General features: G+C 35.5%; 1 protein-coding gene across 4 annotated transcripts; it reads left to right on the top strand.

Annotated features, from left to right (window-relative positions):
• The first annotated feature begins 30 nt into the window (after nucleotides 1-30).
• LOC110670759 (protein PSK SIMULATOR 1) lies at nucleotides 31-25036 on the top strand. 4 transcript variants are annotated; one of them, XM_021832923.2, is made up of 16 exons: nucleotides 31-378; nucleotides 682-759; nucleotides 930-1281; nucleotides 10648-10973; nucleotides 11098-11190; nucleotides 11287-11377; nucleotides 18252-18345; nucleotides 20642-20682; nucleotides 20882-21038; nucleotides 21547-21644; nucleotides 21894-21963; nucleotides 22667-22767; nucleotides 23398-23502; nucleotides 23645-23721; nucleotides 24060-24104; nucleotides 24199-25036. In XM_021832923.2, exons 3-16 carry the CDS (start codon nucleotides 961-963, stop codon nucleotides 24713-24715), a joined length of 2136 nt encoding a protein of 711 aa, XP_021688615.1. In that variant the 5' UTR covers nucleotides 31-378; nucleotides 682-759; nucleotides 930-960; the 3' UTR covers nucleotides 24716-25036. The 4 variants fall into 4 exon arrangements, with proteins under 4 accessions (XP_021688615.1, XP_021688614.1, XP_021688617.1 ...); XM_021832922.2 differs by having other exon boundaries at nucleotides 32-378; nucleotides 23398-23514; XM_021832925.2 differs by lacking the exons at nucleotides 20642-20682; nucleotides 20882-21038 and having other exon boundaries at nucleotides 33-378.
• The last annotated feature ends 263 nt before the right edge of the window (nucleotides 25037-25299 follow it).

The raw sequence follows: 25299 nt of genomic DNA, 5'->3' as shown, positions 1-25299 counted from the left end.
CCATGGTTAAGAAATAGTGGGAAAGTGGGAAGTCTGGTGGGTTTGGGGTTTTGACTGCAATCAATCTCTCTCTCTCTCTCTCTCTCTCTCTGTGCTGCTGTTTGACACTGCTAGAGCCTAGAGGGGCTGACACCAAGCTTACACTCTTTCTCTCTGCGCCATCTCTTCTTTCACTCTTCTTCCTCTCGCTTCTCTGCCCTTTTCCCTTCTCTATCCCTCTCTAAAGTTTCCATCTTTGTTTATTCATTTTTTGATCTCTCTCTCTCTCTCTCTCTCTCTCTCTAGTTGTGTGTCTGTCTGTGCCTGCTTCTATCCTTACTGGAAACAAACACGAAATGGAATCTCCTCTATCTTCTCTCAGATCTCTATCTCTACCTGGTAAGTTTTATCTATCTATTTTGTATTCGAGTATATCCCAATTTGCTATATTTTGTCCTTGACTGTGTTTTTCATCCTTGCACTTGGCTGTGATTGGTGGGTTCTCCTTGTTTTTATCAGCTGCTCATCTAAATTGGGTTTGATGTGGCTTTTTTCAATTTCTGTTTTTTCTGCGCAAATTTTGAATTGGGTTTTCTTTGCCTTTTCCTAATTTTTGATACTCTTGCTGTTTGATTTTGATTTTCTTACGCTGTTTGATATATTAGTGGCAATTTATGTGGTTTTTCTTTTATTGATTTGCAGTATTGGTGACTTTGTGTTAATGGATTGGAGCTCTAATGGTGATCGAAATTGGTACTGTGTTAATTTTGATGTGGCAAGGTACTACATTTTTGGATTCGAAGTGATATAGATCAATCCTGTGGCATATTTTTAGTTTACCACTAACCAACTAGTTCTTGAGCTCCTGAAATAATTTTGATTTAAGGATTTTCCTAATCCTTGTAAGTAAAGTAAATTCTTGGTTTTTGCATGGAAACTTGGGGCAAAAGTTGAGGCATATACTTCATAGTGATCATTGCAATGGGGGGGCTTTGCTCGAGGAGTTCTTCTGTAGATAATGCTCCCAGTGGAGGCTTTCCGCATGTGAATGGACACTTTAATGCCTCTGGCTTGGTTTATCAGTCTCGTGAATTGAAAATAAATAGCAATACAACTCCATCTCCAGTTGGGGAGAATGTGGAAAATAAGCAAGTAAGAGAACCCTGTTCGTTTCCGGAGGTAAATGTGGTTCCAGCATATGGGATTAGCGCAGATGATATTGATGATGGTATTCCTCGTTTATCAAGGGCTTTATCAAATAAATCTAGATCAACCAAGTCTAAGCAGGCAGCTGTTGCGAAGGTATGTTGACGCGTAATTTGAGTTATACTTATAATTGTAGTTATTTGTTAGTACTCTGTTTTTTAACTTTCATCTTCCTTTGTTACATTTTAATCAAGAATCTGTTGTTCTAGCATGTAAGATGTACTATAAGAGAGTACTTGATGTGCATTCCTTTTAGTTTTGTATTGTTTCCTATAACATTCTTGCTGTTGAAACATTCTGCCTCAAGTCGTCAAGTTCCTAATTGATTCCATTAGAATGGAAGATTTTAAAAGTGGAAATCACTTAAATTTTTATAGTGCTAAAAACTACGAAACCATTCTCAATAATTACTAACTGAATGCCTAAAATTTTTAAATCTGATAGTCAAAATAGCAAATTGGATCTCTCTCTCTCTCTCTCTCTAAAATTTTCTTTTTATTTGTTCCTCCCCCTTTGTCTTTTTATGGATGTGGCTTTGCAAGCTAAAAATTCCATTGAATATTAGTTTGTTATCCAGAAATTTTTGTTTAAGAAAGTTATATGTGATTCTTGGCCATGGAGAACAAAAATTTAAACTGCAGAGATGAGCATCTGTATTATTTTTGTTCCTCCCCCTTTGGCTTTTTATGGATGTGGTTTTGCAAGCTAAAAATTCCATTGAATATTGGTTCATTATCCTGAATTTTTGTTTCAAGAAAGTTATATGTGATTCTCGGCCGTGGAGAACAAAAATTTATACTGCAGAGGCTCCTCTGAATTATTCTTAAACTGACTGTAATCTCATCATTCTCCTGTTGCTGATATGCTTGTTGGTAACTTCATGCTTACATATTAATCTCTGTTGCAATTGCAATTATAGAATTGCAAAAAAAAGCATGTAGTATGGCTGTCTTTGTAGTGAACTAGGGTTTGTTAAATTGAAAGCTTTAGCTGCAACCAGTTTCCTGAATGTTTTCTGCCATGTAGCACAGACACGGAAACGCGGACATGGGAAAACGCAAAAACGGACACGGGGAAACGATATTTTAAAAAATATAGGAAACGGAAACGTGGTGGAAACGCGTAAATATAAAAAATATAAGGGTATATATATATATATATATATATATATATATATATATATATATATAATTTTTTCCCCTTCATATTAATACTTCAACCTTTAAATTTTTAAAAATAAATAATTTAATATATTTGATTTTGTCATATGCTTCTATTTTTTCATTTACTTTTACAATTTTTATTGTTAATAAACATAAAAATATTTTAATACTACTCAATATGAATTATTAATTCATTTATGAATTGAATTCAATCTACTTTAAGTGAATTTTCATTTGTCATATTTTTTATTTATCTTAAATATAATAAAAAATTATGAAATCCAAACTTTTATAGTCATAAACAAATATGCTTAATATATAGATATTATTAAAGTTGCTATTTTTAACAAAAGCCTCACAATCATATAGTAGAATGGCATGTATTATGTACCTTCACCCTTTATTTATCCTTCGCATGATCGGGAAACCAGATCGGAGTCCACCAGAAAATATTTGCGTCAAAAACCCACAAAATCCAACCATTGATTAACAATTTAAGATTCAAAACCCAATATAAAAACCAATAAGAGGCAGAACATGTAAAAGAAAAGCTAATGGATTCGTCGCTGCATGATTGCCAGGTAAGTCCCTCTTCTTCTTCTTCTTCTTCTTCGCGATTCCTAGGTTGACTCTTTCTGTGTTAAACTTTTTTTTTTTTTTTAAGAAATGCGTTTCCAACTCAAGAAACGCATTTCCAGCTTTTGAAAATTGCGGAAACGGCCCCGAAAAGCCTCTCAACCGTGTCTCGCCGTTTCCATGTCGGAAACGTTTTCGACACTGGGAAACGCCACCCCTTGCAATTTCCGTGCATCATAGGTTTTCAGTCACCTAGCATCCACCAAAGATTAATTGATTGCAAAACTTACATCTTCTGTGCTTTCCTCTAAACAATTCACACATTTAAGTCTAGGAATTGTAACTCTTAATAGTGTATGCAAAGATGCTATGATGAGCTGGGCTTTATGCAATGGTATCTGGGGTAGTATAAATGCTTTCTTTGTAGGAGGAAAAAGATTAAGATGTATATATGCATAAAGGAGAAAAAGAGAGTCAAGGAGCATGAATATCTTTAAAACAAAGCTAAATACTCAATATTCCATTTTCAAACTCTAAGAAAATAATTAAAATACGTTGGTTTTTATTGCTACACTAGACTTTTCCTTCCCTCAATATTTTTTGTGATTGTAGGTAGGGAAATTCCAAACATAGTTTGAACTTAAGAAATAAACACCTGAGACTCTTAGAAGCATAGTTATTAAAGGCGCACCAAGGTGCCAAGGTCCCTTGAGCCTAGACTCAAGGCGCGCGGCGCGCGATTGAGCGAGGCAAGGCTCAAAAATTTTAAAAAAATTATAAAATAATTAATACGCACTATAAATTTAATTTGAATAATGTTTTTATATGTAAGTAATATTTATTTCATTATTTATTTTTATTTTATTACACCGAAATTAAGTTATATATATGAGTGAAAATTATAATTGAAATGCATTGCATTTATTTATTTTTAATCAAATATAATATTAAAATGATCATTTTAATTTTTTATTGCATTATAATTTTAATTTTTACTATATATTTAATTTAATAATACGTTAATAAATAAAACTTAAAGAAGGAAAAGTGTTAGTGAAAGATGTTGATATTAAAGAAAGATTAGGGCTTAGAAGAAATAAGAGAGAAGAGAAGAGAAGAGACCAGAATAAGGAGAGAAGAGAAGAGGGAGAAAAAAAAAATGTTGCTTTGAAAGAGGCGCACCTTGCCTCGCCGTGCACCTTGGTGCCTTGGCAAGAGAGGAGTGCCTTGAGAGAGGTGCTCCTCGCCATAGTTATATTAAAGGCTCATGGTGCCAAGGGTCCTAAAGCCTAGGCACAAGATGTGCGCTTGAGCGATGTGAGGCGCAAAAATAAAAATATTCACAAAATAAATTATATAAGTATTATAAATTTAATTAATATAATATTAATCACATATAAAAAATATGTTATATGTTATTTATTTCATTACTTTTTTTTTGCTTCATTGAACCACCACCATTGTGAATTAAATTATATATATGAGTAAAAATTATCATTAAAATGCATTATCTTAATTTTATTTTTAATCTAATATAATATTAAAATAATTAAATTATATATATGAGTAAAAATTATCATTAAAATGCATTATCTTAATTTTATTTTTAATCTAATATAGTATTAAAATAATAATTTTAATTTTTCATTGCATTACGATATTCACTTCATATCTAATTTAATAATACCTTATTAAATATAAATTAAAATAATTTAAATTAAATTTTATAAACTTATTATGAATAATATAAAAATAATTTACATTTATTTTTAACTTATGCTAAATAAGATTAAAAAAAAAAAAAAGCAAAAGCAAGAAAAACTTAAAAAGTATTTAAAGTCTAAACTAAGTCTTAGGCTTAACCCAATAACTATTAGTCCATTTTAATGACATAAGGGTTACTACATAGCCACTCCACACCCCAATAATACACATTATTCTTTATTATCACTACCCAACAGACACCACACGCCAATAGTACACAATTTATCACGTGGAGGAGTAGAGGCGTATATCTTCTTCTTCTTTTTTTTAAGTGTTGTCCGCCATGGATGGGTTGGTTTCTCTGGGCATGCCCAATTTCTTCTTGAGTTTTTTTTTGCCATGGATGGGCTGGTTGCTTTGGCGCCTCGTGTGCCTAGGCTCGCTCAGGTGCACCTTAAGGAGGTTGCTCACCTTATGGGATTTGAGGCGCTGTCCCCATATCCTGGAGCACCTTGTGCCTAACAACTATGCTCCTCGCCTCGCCTCACCTCTTGGAATTGGGGTGTGCCTCGCTTAGGTGAGGTGAGCTAGCCTTGCCTCGCATCTCGCTTGTTGCCTTTAATAACACTGATCGGAACATCTTGTTGGAGTACTTTTAGTGTCTATTTTGTCTCTTTAATAGTAATCCCACGACAAGATTGTTTTTTGGGATCTTTTTCTATGAACTTTTGGTAAGTTCGAACTTGACCACTAGATATCCTAGCATTCCTCTTTAACCAAAACCTCAAAATTATAGCAAGCTAACCACATTTCTACAGCCTTGAATTCTCCATTTTATTTTTTTTTTTAAGTCCTAAAATTCATGAGCAACAAACATGACAAAATGGTCAATAAAACTCAGTGCTCCAAAAAAACTCAAACTTCAAATAGCTAGTTGAACAAGCTAGTTTCTTTGGCTGAAAGGATTTGACAAATAGCAAGGGAGTATACGAAAGGTTTTTGAAAAATGTTAGAAGGTTTCTTTATGTTGTATATTTTTCATAATGGATAATGAAGTCAAGAAGTAGGTAGAGATATAGTACATTCCTCAACTTAAGTTTTTGGTTGGATGCATCAATGTGAGAAGCCCATAGTTGTTAAAGGCAGAAGGCATAGTAAAGCATAGAGGGGTCTTGGGGCCTTGGTGCAAGGCAAAGTGTATGCCTAAATAAGATGAGGAGGTAAAAAAAGAAAAAAAAAATTTAATAAAAAATTAAATTAAAATGAATTATAGATATAGCTCTCTTTAACCAAACTTGTCAAATAACCAATAGATAAAGCATTAATAAGCATAGAAAAATACATAAAATAATATAGACTTCACCATTAATAATAATAATTTTTTCTCCTTTTTAAGAGAACACTATAAGAACTTGCTAGAAATAAAATAAATCCAAATTTTGGATATTCAAAATTAAACTCTAGATTTTTAATATCCATAAACAAACCCAAATAGCACAGTTAGTGTTGTTAGAAAATAAAAAGGGGGGGGGGGTGGTGTGGGGGGGAGTAATTTTAGACCTAGGAATAGAGGAGAGGACCTAAATATAAAAAACATAGATGACCTAAATAGCGTGTTAATTTATTGAAAAAAAAAAGAAAGCAATCTCAAAAAAATCCTAATATAAAGAACTCACATAGCATTGGTAGGTCTTAAAAGCAAAAGAAGGCAATTTTAGATAAACTAGAAACAGATGAGTCTAGCTGGCAATAAGGATGAGAGAGATAATGAGAAGATTGAAAACAAGGTATGAGGAGAGAGATCAAAGGAGCATGATTGTTGAAAATGGAAATATGGGCAGTTTGTGATCTTGGTGTGGTGGTTTGATGTGATTCCAGTGACTTTTTATAATAAGCAAGCCTAATTCTGACGACTTTTTGGTGCATTAATAACAAATTCTAGTGATCAACAAATTTCAAGTTTAGTGGTAGTATATTTTGGTAATGGAAGTAATCAGCGGAGGTGGAAATAAATAAGCATGCCTCTTTAAAGCCTTGAGCTTAGAACAAGGCGCATGCCGAGGTGCATAAGGTGAGCGCCTGTTAAAGGTTGCTTGCGTTTTTCTAGTGGAGGCATTAGGATTGGAGCCTTGAGCTTGAGTTTGTCTTTAATAACACTTAAGAAGCCTGCTCATGACTCATGGTCATAGAGCTTTATCTAGTAGAGTTGTGCATACTCAGTGTATACTTTGAAACAAATCTATTGATAAAATTGACCAAACCTAATTCCTTTCCAAAAGGCACCATATGGGAGGAGGATTGCCTAAGTTATATATGAAGCATTTTTCTCTAATACCCCACTTATGTGAGACTTAAAACACTTCCCTCATGCCTAGGTTTGAACATATGGAACATGAAATTTGTAAGATTGTATTTGTGGGCTGCCCAACATTTAGACTAGGGTTGGCCGTGATATGTTGAAATTTGAAATGATATAAGAGAATAATAAGGCACTGATTATCGTGGTTTGGCTATTGGGAGTCGTTGTCCACAGACACAGTATCAAGGGATACATTTCATTCATTAGAGTTTAGTTAATGTTATTTTCTATTAATTGAACATTAGGTTTCGTAAAGTCATCCTCATGACTCACATTGACCAGCTAATCAAAGTAGCATCTTCATATCTCTTTGATCTCACTATCTATTAACAAAATTTGTTGATTATCTTCTTTAATGCATTAGACCTAGATTAGATCTCTTTTCTTCATTCATTCTAGCTTGTACATCTCCATCTCCCCCTCCCATGTCCCTAACTTTTGATCCAAATTAGCTATAGATGTACCACAAACTTCGCTAATAGCTTTTTTAGCTTCTCTCCTTGCCAATTTTTTCAAAGGCCTTTCCGTCTTTTGCTATTGTTAACTTTCTATACCGTTCTCTTTTCATTTTAATATCCTTTTGAATTCCCTCACTCACAACCAAGACTCTTGTTGGTGTAGTCCTCTACTTTTAGATATGCCTAGTATATCTATTGCAATTTTCTTAATGCAGCTTGCTATTGCCTCCATGTGGTATCAACTTATTGTCTAAATTTCGTACATCTTCCATCAATAGCTTCTCCTTAAAAGCTAAATGATTCATGATTTTTGGGTTTTACCATCAAGTTCTAGGTTGCATGAATCTCTATTCTTTCTTCACTTCGCTTTTCTTGTCACATCTAAAACCACTAGCATTAGCATGTGCTAAGTAGTTGGAGTTTTACTATAGATAAACACACTGCAGTGCATCAAAAAGGTTAGTGCACTTGTTCTTGATCTAATCTAGGGTTCTAATGAATTAATCTGTAAATTCTAAAATCTTAAATGGCAAATATAGATCCAAAATCATATTAAAAGAGTTTTAATATGCTGTTTATCATTGAAGTCAAATAGATAAAAATGAATCTTGCATGATGCATGTGACCATAGATGAAAATTTTTGAATTTAATGATCTAAACTTATGTTCTTTCATGCTTCCGCTTTGCAATTCTTACATAGAGCTTTATCCCCTCTTCTAGTGAGGAAGTATCTTTGGCTATGATTACCTCTTCTCTTAAAGCTAATCAGGCGTGATTCCCTTCTTTTGGAAGAAGTGTTTGCCAAAACCAAATTATAAGTTTAAGCAAATTCTAGAATGGTCTTCTCTTCTTCATTTCTATTCCCATACCTAAACCCTTCATGCACCCTTTCAAAACCATTATTGCAACTACCCACATGTCCATTCATATCTATCCTAGTAAAATCTTGTAATAATTGGGAATCTCTTGAACCAATGCATCCATATCTTTCCAAACTTGCTTTTAGCTCCCTCATCCAAACCAACTTGAAGTGTATATGCACTAATGACGATAATGTTCTCCTTTCTTGACACTAATATCAAGGAGATAATCCTATTAATAGTTCTCTTCACTTTCACTACTTTATGTTTGACTCTTGGTTCTAATATAATTCCTAACTCATTTCTATTCTTCTCAACCCTAAAGTATCACAATTTATAACCCATGTTACCAAACTCTCTCGCATTTTCACTCGTCCACTTAGTTTCTTGAAAACATGTTATGTCAACTCATCCTCTTCATAGTATCCACAAGCTCCATTAACTTTCTAGTTAATGATTGTATGTTCTAGCCAACTAGGTGAATCCTACTTTCTTGGGCTAGCTTTTATACTTGCATTTGCACATTGCGCTACATTTGAGTGCCGATGTGTACCATGTGGTAGAACTAACTTCTTTGTCAACACACGTCCATGATGTGGGAACACTTGGGCGGAGATGTGTTGAAACTCCTTATTTATTTAACACTACATTCGGGTACTCATGTAACGCGTGCCTAGGTGGGCATGTCCCTAAGTTTAATTCAAAAGGATCTATACTCATGAGAATTGATTGAGTTTTACATTGGTTGTCAACCTATCACAAGCCTCTTCCTTTCCCTGGATTTGGTATTGACTATATTTTACTAAGCTCACATAGGCAAAGTTTGCTACTTTGCTGAAAACAGTGACTAAATTCTAGATGAGGTAAGAGCCTTTTGCAACCACGAAGTTGACTCATGCAGACAAATGACATATGACAAGGAGTCCCAAGACATTTAGAACTCTTTCGAGAACGCACGAGCTCCCATTCTTAATAGTGTGTCCAAGTACTTTTTTTTTTTTGGCTATCGAAGGAGACTTGTTCGAAGGTTAGATGGGATAAAGCTACAAAATCGTATCTTATACTTTATCTTGTATGCAAATAGTAATCACTTGTATACACATCTTGCGCTGTTGTGATAGAGATAAACATTTGCTGTTGTAGATAAAAACTTTAAATAGGAATGATACAACTCTAATTTGTAGATATTTTTTAAACTTTAAGGCCTATATAAGGGTTGATATATTACATAATAAAACATCGCAGACATACACCACAGATTTCTAAGTCCTTTTGTCTTTTTCTTTTCTTTTCGATCTCGGTGATCGCCCATTCCCTAACTTTCAAAGGTTAGTGAAGACTTGTACAATGCTTCCTAAGGTGTTGTAAGATCCTCTAGCTTCCAAAGTTCAGTGAAGACCCTTGTAGAGGCTTCCTAAAGGTTCTACATAATTCATCAGATTTCTAAGGTTGGTGATGACCCTTGTTGTGCTTTCAAAGGTGTTGCAAGCATTCTCTGGCTTCTAATGGTCAGCAAAGATCCTCGTAAAGGCTTTCTAAAGGTTCTACGGGATTCATCAACTTCCTAAGGTTGGTGAAGACCCTTGTGAAAGCTTCCTAAAGGTTTCGTGAGCTGCTTCGTTTCTAGCTACTCCAAGCCGAAGTGAATCATTCCTTCATCTTGAGACCATTGTTGTTATAATCAATCAGCACGAACACTAGAGCAAGTTTTTGTAGCACTCATTAATTGGAACGCCCGCAAAACACACCTATTCCTTCATCAAGTGTGAACGTCTAACTATTAGCATCAACAATTAGATATTTAATATTAGCATATGCAAGAACATTTTATTATTATAAATTTTATGCGAAAACAGTTGATTGACCCATCTTTTGAAATATCAAGTTCTAAATGAGCTTGGTTGAACAAATCGTCCATGATTTAAGTTTCTATGAAACTTGGCTATTTGAATATCTAGGGTTATTGACTTGTTTGGGAGCATTTCTTAGATGGCTGTGATACATGAACTGATGGTTGTAATTCTAATTCCTCAAAAACTGTTATAGAAGATTTATTACTCCCTTTATAAACTAGAACAAGAGAAGGTTGTGTGCTTTGTATTTCTTGGGTCACATGGTAGTAGTTTGAACCTGAGACCTCCAAGATGAAATCACAAGTTCTAAATCACCATGATGTCTCTTTAGGGACTTTGGTAGCATAATCCGCTAGTATTTGCCATGGTTGGTGTAACATGAGACTTTAGTTGTTGCAGTTTATCATGCAGCCTATCGATTGATGTTGTGCAAGGATACTTGTTCTCATATTATCTAATTGTATCATTTAGCCATTTTCATGTTACAGGTTTCAGAAGTGAGCTCGCTTTTGGGCAGAGCTGGGACTGTTGGGCTTGGGAAGGCAGTGGAAGTGTTGGACACACTTGGCAGTAGCATGACAAATTTAAATCTCAGCAGTGGTTTTACCTCGGGAGTGACAACAAAAGGGAATAAAATTTCAATTTTGGCTTTTGAAGTTGCTAATACAATTGTTAAGGGTGCCAATCTGATGCAATCCCTTTCAAAAGAAAATATTAAGCATTTAAAAGAGGTTGTGCTTCCCTCAGAAGGGGTGCAAAATTTAATATCAAGAGATATGGAAGAACTCTTGAGGATTGCAGCTGCTGACAAGAGGTATAAAATCTGGAAACAGCTATATTAATATGAAAATCTATTTGTCTTATGTTTTATTTGCTGTAGCTTTATTAATAGAAACATGAAGAGGAAATATTAAGGAATTTTGATCTAATTCTGGCAGAGAAGAATTGAAAGTTTTTTCTGGAGAAGTGGTACGTTTTGGAAATCGTTGTAAAGATCCTCAATGGCACAACTTGGACCGTTACTTTGAAAAGTAATTCTCATGGCATCTGTGTGCAGTATCTTATTCTTCACAATTTTTAAATAAGGCTCTCATGTTTTATCCTTTTTTATTATTTGTACTCGTTAGGTTGGGTTCAGAGCTCACACCTGAAAAGCAATTGAAGGAAGATGCAGATATGGTGATACAGCAATTGATGAATTTGGTTCAATACACAGCTGTGAGTATTTTGTTTTGCTACTGTACAGAGAAGCTGCCCTTAGGCCTAGGTTGTAGCATACGTTGCAATTTCTTGTCGTGATAATTAGGGAAGTGTTTAACAGTGTGATTGTTTCTTTATGCTGAGGATAGGAAGAAAAGGCTTGGATGAATCATACCTTTGTTATTTTGGCCTTGAGTTTTTTCCATTTTTATTCTCATTCCCATTTAAGGGTGGGCGTTGGACTAATGGTAAGGTTGCTCCACTGTGACCTGGAGCCAGAGGTCATGGGTTTATGCCACAGAAACAGTGAAGGTTGCGCACACTTATCTTTTCTGCAGCCATGACGCAGGAAGTGTCAGGCTCTAAGGCACTCTTTACCCTCTTTCCCCTTTTTCTTTTGTGTGTCCTGGTTTGGTTATATCCGATATTCACTGGGGAACAGGGAAAGAGTGCAATCCACGTACACACTTATGCATGTGTGCACACACCCCCATCAAAAAAGCTCTCAACTTTTCGAGTTGGGGAATGATGCTTAACTGGTTTTTTTCAATGGCGCATCCTTATTGTTTTATTTTATTTTTTTTATGTTTTTGGTACTATATTTCATTTGTGAAATGCAAAGATTGCTGTTAATGTTGTCAGTATCCTTTGTCCAAAATGCTAGTGGAAACTAAAATGGTAAATGTGGGTTTAAAATTGCTTGGCCACTCTTACCAAGTGAAAAATTGGTGTAACAAAATAAAATTGCATTTCAAATGCATCAAGTAAAACACTATGGAATAACTTTGTACTTATGATCCAACTTTTGATTGTATACTGGCTTCTAGGGTCTCTGTTGTTTGTGCATCTGCCTGTTCAGCTTTTCAAAAGGCATGTGATTTTCTTTGGATAACACATCCCTTTTGGCATATTGCATGTATAGAGTATGGACCCCATCTCCTGTAATTTGGTATGAATCTGTGGTCCTGTCGTTACAGTAGAAGGGCAGATTAGTCTTGGCCGGTCAGCCCACACTGCATAGCCATTGGTAGCATGCATATGATTGCACTTTTGAAAGGCTTTCTGAAATAAGTCTTAGTCATCTGTTACATGGCTGAGTTATTATTTTCTGTTTCCAAGCAGGAAATCATGGAAAAAAAAAAAGAAAAAAAAAACAATGTGAAAGGCAATTTGTATGCCCAGAAAAATTGTTGCCTGCTAAACAAAAAGTTTGAAGTATTAAGCCACTTTGACATAACATTTACAGTGGAGAAAATCCTTCTCCCCCAAAATCCTCCTCTCTTTCCCTCCACAAATACATGGAATAGTTGCAGGGACTAAAGCTTATTTGTGCATAGTTATATATAAACTGCCGCAAGGCCACAATGATTTTCAGTTGGCTTTTGATCCCTTTATAGGTTATACCCTTTTATTCTCTTTCACTTTAATGGTTCTCAGTTTAAACTTTAAACCTTCTATTTTTCCACCCAATACACTCTTAACATTCAGCTACCAAGTAGATATGAGCTGGTACAACATGAGCATCATTAAGGGGGTTAAGAGAACCATGCAAGTGTTATGCATGGAAGTCATGCTTATGGCTTTTCTGGCTATTATTAAAGGTGTTGAGAAACACGTGTAAATGATATTTTTGAAAGGCGTGCTTATGACTTATTTTTGGCTATTCAGAAGAAGGCTTTGAAGGACTTGAACATAGCTGGTAGGAGTAAAATATAATTGGAACGAATATATTATTTTATAGAATTTGTGCATTACACTTTGTTCTCAACTGGTTAAATGTATATTGCTTCCCACTTTTGGTCTCTGTGAGAAAATAGAACAGAAGAAAAATATTGAGAATGATTGAAGAGCTTGATTATTCTCTCAAGCCAATGGTGTCAATTTATAATCTGTACAGGACAACTAACTAGGAAATACAATCCTAATTAAATGCGTAATTATAGCCACGATTCTAGCACCTAAATATATTCACACAATCATTACAGATACTCATATCCTAGCTATTTATGGTACATATCTTAACACTCCCCCTCAAGCTGGAGCGTACAAATCATATGCTCCAAGCTTTTTACAAATATATTCAATCTGAGAGCCTCTGAGAGATTTTGTCAGGATATCTGCTAATTGATTATTTGAGCTAACAAAGCTAGTGACAATACACCCAGATTCAATCTTTTGTGACAATCCACTTCTATATGTTTCTCTCTCATGAAACACTGGATTAAACGCAATGTGAAGTGCAGCTTGATTGTCACAGATTAGATGCATTTGTTTAAGTTCCCCATACTTCAACTCTTGGAGAAGTTGTTTCAACCATATAAGTTCACAAGTTGCCAAAGCTATAGCTCGATATTCTGCTTCTGCACTTGATCTAGCAACCACATCTTGCTTCTTATTTTTCCAAGAAAGCAAATTACCTCCAATCATAATGCAATATCCTGAAGTAGACTGTCTGTCTGAAGGAGAACCTACCCAATCTGCATCTGAGTAACCAATAATCTGTGAATGACCCCTGTCTTCATATAATAGGCTTTGTTCTGGAGCTTCTTTAATATATCTGAGTATCCGAATAACTGCATCCCAATGACTGCTACATGGTGCTTGAAGGAACTAACTGACCACACTTACAGCAAATGAGATGTCTGGGACTGTGATTGTAAGATAATTGAGTTTTCCAACCAATCTCCGGTATCTACCAGGATCCTCCAATGGATCCCCCTGTCCAGGAACAAGTTTGACATTTTGATCCATAAGGGTATCTGCATGTTTACAGTCTAACATGCCCGTCTCTGTCAATATATCCAAAGCATATTTCCTTTGAGATATGGCGATACCTGTCTTGGATTGTGCCACTTCAATCCCCAAGAAATACTTTAGCTTCTCAAGATCCTTAGTCTGAAAATGACTGGACAAGTATTGTTTGAGTTTTGAGATCCCAACATGATCATTTCCTTAATAACAATGTCATCAACATAAACAACGAGATAAATGCACTTATCATGGCCATTATGGTGGAAAAATACTGAATGGTCAGCTTCACTCTGAGACATTCTAAATTGTTGGACTACAGTACTGAATCGTCCAAACCATGCTCTCGGAGATTGTTTCAAGCCATATAAAGAACGCCGTAGGCGACACACCAAACCAGACTTTCCCTGAGCAATAAACCCTGGTGGTTGCTCCATATAAACTTCCTTAGCTAGCTTGCCATGTGAAAAGGCATTTTTGATATCCAGTTGATGAAGTGGCCAGTGATTGATGGCAGCTAAGGAAATAAGAAGGCGAACCGAGGCAATCTTAGCCACAGGAGATAAGGTATCATTGAAGTATAGCCCTTTGCAACGAGGCGAGTTTTAAGTCTATCAATCTGACCATCAGGCCCCACCTTGACTGTATAAACTCATCGATAGCCAACAATAGATTTGCCCTTCGGTAGTGGCACCAAATCCCGAGTGCCATTGTTATGGAGAGCATTCATCTCTTCAACTATTGCATTACACCATCCTGGATGTTCCAAAGCTTCTCTAACAGTCTTAGGTACAGATACATTACATAAAGTGGTGACAAAAGCATAGTAAAAAGGAGACAAACGATGATAACTCACAAAATTATAAATAGGATGACGATTTCGAGACGAACGAATACCTTTTTGGATGGCAATGGGAGGAGTAGCATCGTCTGTTGAAGGTGAGATCAGAATAGGTGAAGATGGAAGGCAAGAGTCACCAAAAACCGGTGTTATACTTGTATCAAGCAAAGGAGTATCAATGGTGTTAGTGGAAGGATGAGGACGACGTGAGTAGACATGTAGAGGTGGTGGACTAATTGGTGGTGGAAGAAGAGTAGGAATTGGTAAGGCGGTGGGAATAACTTTAGATGCAGTGTTGGAGGAAAAATATAGAGTTTTTTCAAAGAAGGTTACATCGACTGACACAAAGTATTTATTTGTAAGTGGATTGTAGCATTTGTAACCTTTTTGAAGTCTAGAATATCCCAAAAAGACACATTTTATTGATTTGCGCTGAAATTTGTCTTTGCCAGGAGTGTGATCATGAATAAAACAAATACAACCAAATACACGCAGGGACAATTGATGGCATCTTGATCGGGAAACAAAATGGAATGGGGACTCTGATTCTGCAAAACAGAAGAAGGCATTCGGTTAATTAAGTAACAAGTAGTAAGAATAGTATCTCCCCAAAAACGAAGAGAAACATTATGGTGAATGAGTAAAGTGCGGGCAGTCTCAACTGGATGACGATTCTTTCGTTCGGTAACCCTATTTTGTTAAGGGGTATAAGCACATGAAGTTTGGTTAGTAATACCTTGAGAAGATAAGAAATGAGCAAAGGGAGTAGACAAATATTCTTTTGCATTGTCACTATGAAGTATTTTAATAGAAACACCAAATTGATTACGTATTTCAGTAGAGAATTTTTGAAATATAGAGAATAATTCAGAACGAGTCTTCATTAAAAATAACCAAGTGCAACGAGAATATTCATCAACAAAAGTAATAAAATAATGAAATCATAAAGTTGTACTGACACGACTTGAACCCCAAATGTCTGAATAGACAATTTCAAACATGGACTTAGCCTTATTATTGACTTGCTTGGGAAAGGAAACACGACTTTGTTTCCCAAGTTGACAGGACTCACATTCAAAAGAAGATAAACTAGAAAGACTTAGAACTAATTTTTGCAATTTGGCAAGACTCGGATGGCCCAGACGATTGTGAAGAAGATTAGCGGAAGTGGTAGAGGCAAGAGCAACTGGAGAATTTGAAGTAGAAAGATGGTATAACCCTTGTGACTCACATCCTGCTCCAATCATCTTCCCCGTACTCCGATCCTACACAACAACAGAATCAGCTGTAAAGGTGATAGAACAATTGAGATTTTTAGTCAATTTACTGATTAAGATTAAATTATATGGGCATTCTGGAGTGAACAAAACTGTGGTTAAAGGAATAGATGGAAAGATTTTTACTTCTCCTATGCCCTTAATTAAAATTTGTGAACCATTAGCTAAAGTAACTTTAGACAAAACCGGAGGAGAAACTAGAGATGAGAAAAGACTTTTGTTACCAGATATATGATCAGAAGCATCAGAGTCTAGGATCAATGGACCAGTGAGCGAAGACGTTAAACAAGCAAAGGAATTACCAGAATGAGCACTGCTAGAAGATTGTTGTTTGGCTATTTGATATTGCAAATACTCATTGTAATCAGCACCAGTTAATAGGATAGAATCTGACACCTGATCCTTTCCATCAAATAATGGAAGAATACCATTTTCACCGGATTGAGCCATATGAGCAGTTGATTGGCCCACATTATTTGACTAAATGGGGCGTGGTGGTCAACCATGAAGGGCCCAACAAGTATCTCGAGTGTGATTGCTATTATCATAGCAAGTGCAATGGAGCCTTTTATCCTTGCCTCTCTGATAAGTACCCTGTCTCGGTTGGTTTCCACTTTGTGCAGCTAAAACTGAAGATTCAATTATGGATAAATTATTTTTATTGAGTGAGATGCGTAGAAGCCTGGCAGACACATCCTCTAGAGTGGGAATAACCAGACTAGTTAATATCTGGTCTCTATCAGAATCAAGGTCAGATCTTAGCCCAATCAATGCCAAAACCATCAAGAACCTGTCCTGCTGTTGCTCAGAAATATTATCGGTATATGGCATGAGAGAATTAAATTCATCTTTCAGTGATTCTACCTGTCCCAAATAACTAAACATATCTTGTTGATTTTACTACAGATGAACAATATCTGATACTACCTTATAAATACGCTGCACATCATTTGTATATAAGGTTTTCGCTTTTGTCTAGACTTTGCAACAGGTTTTACAAGACTGAAAAATATTAAGTAATTTTGGGTCTAGAGAATGCCACAAGAGACTACATAATTGAGCATCAATCTTAGTCCAATTAGCTCTATTTGTTAAAGCTATATCTATGGCATTTTTAACCAAGTGGTCATCATACCCTTGCCCATAAACCATAATTCCATTGATGCAGCCCAAGATATATAATTTTGACTTCCTATTAATTTAACAGTAGTAATCGCTGGTGAATTACCAATGGAAGAAAATATGGGTTTGAGAATCTCAGAACCTGTGTTGGATATGGGTGTGAGAATCTCAAAACTTGTGTTGGAGGCTGTATTGGAGGACTCCTCAATCTCAGACATGTTGGCAAGAGAAGTACACTGAAATGTTGCTCAGAAATACATCAGAAAAGCCTACTGTATGAAGAGGTAGTGACAAAAAAGTGAGAAACAGGTGACAGGACCAGCGTGGTTGAGGCTGATCTGGGGCTGAGTAATCTACTAGGCTAGGCTGTGATAGCCACAGACTCCCAGAAAGTGACCGGAAAAAGAGCGAAAGTTACTCTCTATGAGGACTTTGTTTCAGATTTCAAATCAGACCCACCAAGGGCTTTGATACCATGTGAGAAAATAGAATAGAAGAAGAATATTGAGAATGATTGAAGAGCTTGATTATTCCCTCAAGCCAATGGTGTCAATTTATAATCTGTATAGGACAACTAACTAGGAAATACAATCATAATTAAATACGTAATTATAGTCACGATTCTTGCGCCTAAATATGTTCACACAATCACTACAGATACACATATCTTAGCTATTTATGGTATATCTTAACGGTCTCAAACAATTTGTGGGTGGTGGAGACATTGGTGTGCTGTGAGTTTTGTCCTGGAAAATGATGCATTAATTGACATTCTATGAAATGACTTTTGTTAGGGCAAAGTTTTCTAGGTACTTTTGTGATTCATATTTCATGATAAACACTTCTGATATGCTCAACAATGACAAAATGTTTTTGTTATTTCCTTCTTATTTTCTGGTTGCAGGAATTATATCATGAAATGCATGCCTTGGACAGATTTGAACAAGATTACCGGCGTAAGCTTCAAGAAGATGATAACTCAAATGGTCCTCAGAGAGGTAAGTAGCAGCTTGAGTTTCAATTTACATGTATTTCTTTTTCAATAGGTTTTTATTATTGATTGAAGAAAAGATAGTTGGGAAAGGAGGGGCATTCATTGACACCTGTTCATCTTTAGTTTCAATGATGAACAGTCATCCATAGCGGTTTGTAGGATAATTTGATTTCATATCTAGCTTTTGAGTTCTCATGGTTCAAAATATTTTTTAAGTGTTTTGGTGGGTGGAAGGATAATTTCTTAGTATTACTGAATTGAAAGAGCGGAGCTAAATGAATGGGCTAGAAGCAACAGTCCATGAAGAATGAAGATTGGGTTTACTTAGGGTTAGACCAACCAGTACTAAAAGGTTAGAATTAACCAATTAGTTAGTTGGCTCTTGAATCTTATAAACCCATTAGAGTTCCTTTCTCTTTTAGATGTAGGACTCTTGACACTCCTATCAAGTGGCAACCAAGATATCTTGTTGACACTTGAAAGTAGAAATTCTACTCCTAAAACCTGAATGCAGTAGTAACACTAGGAAACCGAACTGAAATGGGGCCCAACCTGCTTTAATACTGTAAACAGAACAGAAGAGAGATTTAGAGTAGAGAATGAAGAGAAGATTGGAGCTGAAGAGCTTGATTATTCCCCTCAAGCTGATTAGGGTATTTATATTCTTTAGAGGAGTACAAAATAGGAATAAACACAGATAACCGCCATGATTGTAGTGCAGAATTCTAGCACCTAATTATGCACACAATCACCACAAATATGGTCTATTTATGGCAAGTATTGCAACACTTATCTTTTGAGGCATTATTCCCCTCATCCAGACTTTCTTGTCTAGTGTTCCGATTTGTCTTGTTTCTTTGTTTAGGATACTTGTTGGGGTGTGTGATTGCATCAAGAAGATTACCTTGATTTAGGGGAGGGGATGGTACAGGATCATTTAGTCAGATGCAGACCTGATGAAAATCTCATGGTGATTTTTATCTCGGTAATTTGATGTCTGAGAGTTCTAATTATTATTATTATTATTATTATTATTATTATTATTATTATTATTATTATTATATGGGGAGGTGGTTGTGATGATTTCAACTGGAGTCAAATTCTCTATAGCGTAAGGTTATATTAGGAAATAGATGGGTGGCACACAAATGCGGAATCAATGTCACTCATTCAAATCCTTCGAAATTTATTCTTCAGGTGTGTGTGTGTGTTTTTTTTTTTTTCTTTTTTTTCTGTTGATTGGTATAGGGTAGGTTATATGTCCTGTTTTTATTTTTGGGAGAACTTGTGAGAAGAGTATGTTCCATGTTTATTACTTTTCTTTGACTTTAGTGCCTCTTGATCTTCACATTGCATCCATTAAAGGTTTTAACAACAACATTTCATTGCTTGTTTCTTAAAATTTACATAATCAATTTTTTCCTGTTATTTCTAGACGTCTCAGACTCTGCTTAATTCTAAGGCAGTCAGACAGAGGGATTTGGACTTTGGATTCTTCAAGGATCTTTCCATGCAAGCCGTTTTTAGTCTTCCTTGTTTGGTGTTCCTTCTTCAAGTTTTTTCCTTCTAGCCAGTCACATTTTAGAAAGTTATATGGTTTGCTCTTAAAGCTAAATAAGGATAATACTAATAATATTTTGTAGATATGGAGATCTAACAATTTTTTTGGGGATGCATTTCATATGCTTTAATAGTTGTGGGGTCCATGACTTCTTTTTAACATTGTTCTATTGCTTGAAATATTTAGAATTTTTTTTCTTTTGGTATATTCTGCAATCATGGGCTTTGACCGCAAAATTTGGATCATTGTTCCCTTGCTTTTGAAGTTTTGGGAGGAAAAGAGGGAAAATGGCTTGAAGAGAGATGCTATGGGTGCTTTTGTTTGGTATTTTCTGGTAGAGAAAATTGCAAGTATTTTGCAGTTCATTATTAGCCATTGAGTTGCATTTGCATTAAACTGTTTCTTAGACATCATTATGGTGTTCTGCTTCCAGTCGTTTACAGGGCTTTTCTGTACTCATCGTACTGAAATTTAAAGGTGGTTTCTTCATAATACTTCTCTCTCTCTCTCTCTCTCTTACTAATATTTCCTTTGTTAGAGAGAGAGAGAGAGAGAGAGAGAGTCATTTCTGTCATTGCTGTTGAGATTTTGGCTTATACTTGGAGAAGGTATTGCACGCTAAGACCTCTAGGCAAAAGGGGAGAGGGGGGAGTGTGGGGGATGAAGTCCCTTGTAATATGGTACAGTATTGTTAACCTAAGATGGTTCTAATTATAGGTGGTTATTCTTGTAATTTCAGGTTTCTCCTATCCTAGTATAAAAAGGAAACCCTGTACAAAGGTGATTGTAAAGTTCTTCATTGTTAAAAGTCGCAAGTGGCTTTGTGGACGTCGACTCATTGCAAAACCACAAAAAATTCCTTGTGCCATAATTTTTCTCTATCTTCACTCTTTCTACATTTGCTATTCTTATCAGTGTGCTTTGTGTGGGTTATTTTAACAATTGTACTCTTCTCTCTTGTTAATATTTCCTTTATCAGGCACATACACACATAGATGGGATGCCATTTGCAAATGTTAAAATTACAGCATACTTTGGTGCTCTAGAGCTTTTTTTAATTTTCATGTGCTGTGGCATTCCTTGGTTGAGGACAAGGTGCATCGAACATAAAAACTGGAGATTACAAGAATCTATTTGTGAGGAATTTCTGCTATCTTCTAACATCATTCTGATGTTCTTGGAATGGGAATGGCTTGAATTTCTGTAACTTACTTTGTAGATGCTTTATGGCCTTCCCTGTGCTTGCTGAGTGCTGATCAAAATTGCTATGAATAGTTTTGCAATTTCTTCAATGTAGAATGTATCATATGGTAGTGAAGCATCTGTAGTTCCCTTGCAGTTAATATTGTTTCCTTAAATTTTAACAAGGCTCCTCTTCCATTGATCAAGGGCCTTGGACTAAAGTTTCAACTTCTGTGGTTGGACTCTGTGGTCTGGCTAGCATCAAATTTCTGTGCTTGGCCTGGCCTGAGTCCACCTATAAGACACTACTATACATAAGATATTAACTCCTGCCTACTTCCAAGTTTTCAGCTTCTGTCTTAAGTGCTGATATGGGATGTCTGTTTATATTCTATTTATCTTTTTATGAATATTAACTTTTGTAACTTTATTTATTGAGGGTGTATATCCATTGACATGCAGGTGACAGCCTTGCAATTTTGAGGGCAGAGTTGAAGACTCAGAGGAAGCATGTGAAAAGTTTGAAGAAGAAATCACTTTGGTCCAAGATTTTGGAAGAGGTACGAGTCAGTATTGCTTCAGGTGCATATTTTTGGTGGATGGGGCTCTAGTGATTTAACATATGATATTTAACCTTGTTGGTTTCTATTTTTCCTGATCCTACCACGAGTATGCATCCATCGCAGATGATGTTGGATGGACTATACCCCTTCCATATTTGTCAAGTGATAGCTAACGAATCTTTTGTTCTTTGTTATTGTACTTGTTATTACAATATGCTATCTGAAGATGATGCCGTTTATTCTTAGGTAATGGAGAAGCTGGTAGATATTGTCCATTTCTTGCACTTGGAGATCCATGAAGCTTTTGGTAGTGCTGGTAAGCATTTCACATGTGGCCTTGTGACTTTGGATCTTTGGTTTTTTTAAAGCTTTATCCACCATGTGGGACTTAGTGTGCTAGTAGATTTGTGATAATAGTTGTTTGTAGGCCTCGTATTTATGTTTTGCAATGGGGAATAAGAATGGTGTATAATAGGTCCTTGTTCCTGTTTCACTTCTACACCACTGAAATGAAAATGCAAGTGATGTTGCAATAATTAAGTATATTGATACCATAGATGGTTGTACAATTTGATATATTTCAAAAAGCAGGAAAAAAGGATTTTTGGTTTATCAAGATAGCTGGGATTAAAGCTCAACTAAGTTGAATCGAGTATTGGAGATGGATGGTATAACGAAACCAATGGTATTAAACTATTGGTATATTTTCACATATTAAATAACTAGAAGCCATGAATTTAGCATTTTGTAAAATGTGAACATTACTGACTGCAATTCATGGGTTTTATTAACATTTTCGTTATTTTCTAAGACTTGTGTAAGTCCTGCAGATGGACATTTATCACTTTCTGCATTTCACATCTCATTTTTCCTGTCATTTGGTTGGAAAAGCAAATCCCTTAAGTTTATATGCAAACGTTGGATTCATTAATGTGATTGGAGTTTCTTTTGCATTACTATTTTATAGTAGTTATTATCGATTTTATTATTTTTAATGATTCACGCGTTATAACTTGCAGATGCTGATAGACCGGTAAAAGGTTCGAGCTGTCAGAGAAAATTGGGTTCTGCTAGTCTTGCCTTGCATTATGCAAATATTATCACTCAGATTGACACTTTGGTGAGTTATTGATTTCTTCTAGTCTTGGTATCCTTTACCCTTTGTTTGGATACTTAATTGTACAGTGGAATTAGAGAGAAATTAAATAAGAAAAATGAAGAGAAGAGAAAAGAAAATGAAGGAAATTAAATTTGTTTTATGTTGTTTGGATAGGTTATTAAAATAGGAGAGAAATACAATCTCTCTTAAAAGAAAAGAAAGGAAATAACTATTATGCCCTTTTTTTTTCTTATGTCTATTATATTGTAGAAGGACATTTAAGTATTTTACATCAATTTCTCCTCATTTCTCTTAATTTCCCACCAATTTGAAGAGAAATGTTATGGTTTAATTACAAGGGAGTTGAGAAATGAGATTTCTCCCCATTTCTTCTCCTTTGTTTCATTTCTCTCGTCTATTTAATGTCCAAACAAGAGAATTGAGAGAAATCAAATTTCTTTTCTTTTTCTTTTCTCTTTTCTTCATTTCCCTCAATCCAAACAAAGGGTTACCTTCTCTTTAGGGTTTTTGTTTTCATATTTTTCTAAAGCAAGAACATTTGAGATCAAATCATTCTGTCACTATTGACACATGTTTGATGTCTTACATTAAATGATTGCTCTTTTGGAGCTAATATCTGAAAGTGATCAGGTGTCCCGATCAAATTCTGTCCCTCCAAATACAAGGGATGCCTTATACCAAGCGTTGCCACCCAGTATCAAATCTGCCTTGCGCTCCAAATTACAATCATTCCATGTAAAGGAAGAGGTTTTTTTTTTTTTTCCTCTGAACTTTATATTTTAGATTTATTTTTTAGTGGGTTGCAAGCCAAAGAAAACTGTCTTAATTACTTGCCAATAACTGATTTAATTGTTCATTTCAAATGTTACTCTTGCAGCTTACAGTCACACAAATCAAAGCTGAAATTGAGAAAACTTTGCAGTGGCTTGTTCCAATTGCTACTAACACAACCAAGTAAAATAGCCAACTTTATATACTAAATTTCTTTGTCTTGGTCAAACTTTGCTTAGGTCTGTTATCTAATTTTATAATTTGTTAAATTCCTTTGGAGGGGCATGCCACATCATTTCATTCATAAAGAATCCTGATAGTCTGATACTATCACTATGGCAACTTACTGAGCTAATTTTGGTTTCATGATTGAAATTATGCACTGATGTGGCTGTGATGTGAACAACTGATTTCTCATGACCATATTATTTATTCAATGTATAATGCATCTTTGTGGTCTTAGCCCACTGTCTGATTATTTATGCTTGTTTTGTTGTTCTCCCAAATTGATTGGCAACCAGAGCTCATCATGGATTTGGTTGGGTTGGAGAATGGGCAAATACGGGGTGAGTTACAAATGTTTCTGTGCTGTTTTTCCCTCTTTCCTTCCTATTTCTCTTAAAATATCCTTGTTAAGCTTTTCCAATTAAAATTCTTCAGGTCTGAGGTGAATCGGAAACCTACCGGACAGACTGATTTACTCAGAATTGAGACGCTGCACCATGCAGATAAAGAGAAAACTGAAGCTTACATTCTTGAATTGGTGGTTTGGCTTCACCATCTTGTCAGCCAAGTAAGGGCTAGCAATGGTGGAATAAGATCTCCAGTTAAATCTCCAATTTGCTCGCCCAATCAGAAGACAATTCAGTTATCTACCAACAAGCCAAGCTCTCCATCCCCAATGCTGTCGGTTGAAGATCAAGAAATGCTTCGAGATGTAAGCAAGAGGAAAAAGACACCCGGCATAAGCAAGAGTCAGGAATTTGATACTGCAAAAAACAGGTTAAGCAAACACCATAGGCTGACTAAGAGTAATAGCCACTCTCCAATGAGTGAAAGTAAAAAAGATCCTTTCCCTATAAGGAGGCCTTCATCTGTTCCTATCATCGACTTCGACATAGACCGAATCAAAGCTCTGGATGTTATCGATCGAGTGGACACAATTAGAAGCTTATGATTGTATCAGTATGACTAGTCATGAAATTTAGGCAAAGAAAGGGGCCTGTGCTTGTGAAGGAGGATCCCATCTGATGCAATTTTTCCCTTTGGTTGGGTGGTGGTGTCTTGGTTCTGGTGGGAGAGATCTTATTTCTGTTGCTAGGTTTATGATGAGTGATGCAAGTCATTGGTTTTTTGAATGTGAGAATTTTAAGGTGATAAATGTTTTGCTCAAGGGGAATTTAATTTTTCTAGCAAATATCAGGCTATAGTTTCTGCTTAGTCCTTATATGTACAGAATACTTTAGTGATTTTATAATAATTTGAAGTTCATTTCCCACTCTTTTCTTGTCCGTGCTTACATTTATTACTTGTCCATCTTCAACTGAGAGGGATTTTTCTCAGGAAAATTTGTTTATGCCTTGTGGGAGAGAAACAAACAGAACTAACTCATCATAAATATATGTTGTTTCCCTAAAATTTGAATTTTATTTGCACATATAAAGTTACACTGTCCTCGTTAATTTACAAACCTTCAGAACTCTACATTATGTGGACAGTGTAATTTTTTTATGTTCTTGGTGTAATTTTTAAAGAACTCCA

This window comes from Hevea brasiliensis, chromosome 16 (genome assembly GCF_030052815.1).
Source record: "Hevea brasiliensis isolate MT/VB/25A 57/8 chromosome 16, ASM3005281v1, whole genome shotgun sequence".
NCBI lineage: Eukaryota > Viridiplantae > Streptophyta > Magnoliopsida > Malpighiales > Euphorbiaceae > Hevea > Hevea brasiliensis.
This window is presented reverse-complemented; position numbering and strand designations above follow the sequence as displayed.

Coding starts and splice junctions, on each gene's coding strand:
- LOC110670759 (XM_021832922.2), top strand. CDS start 961: ATGGGGGGGCTTTGCTCGAGGAGTTCTTCTGTAGATAATGCTCCCAGT. Junction 11,378..18,251: donor ATTTGGTTCAATACACAGCT/GTGAGTATTTTG, acceptor TTCTGGTTGCAG/GAATTATATCATGAAATGCA. Junction 21,964..22,666: donor TGAAGCTTTTGGTAGTGCTG/GTAAGCATTTCA, acceptor TATAACTTGCAG/ATGCTGATAGACCGGTAAAA.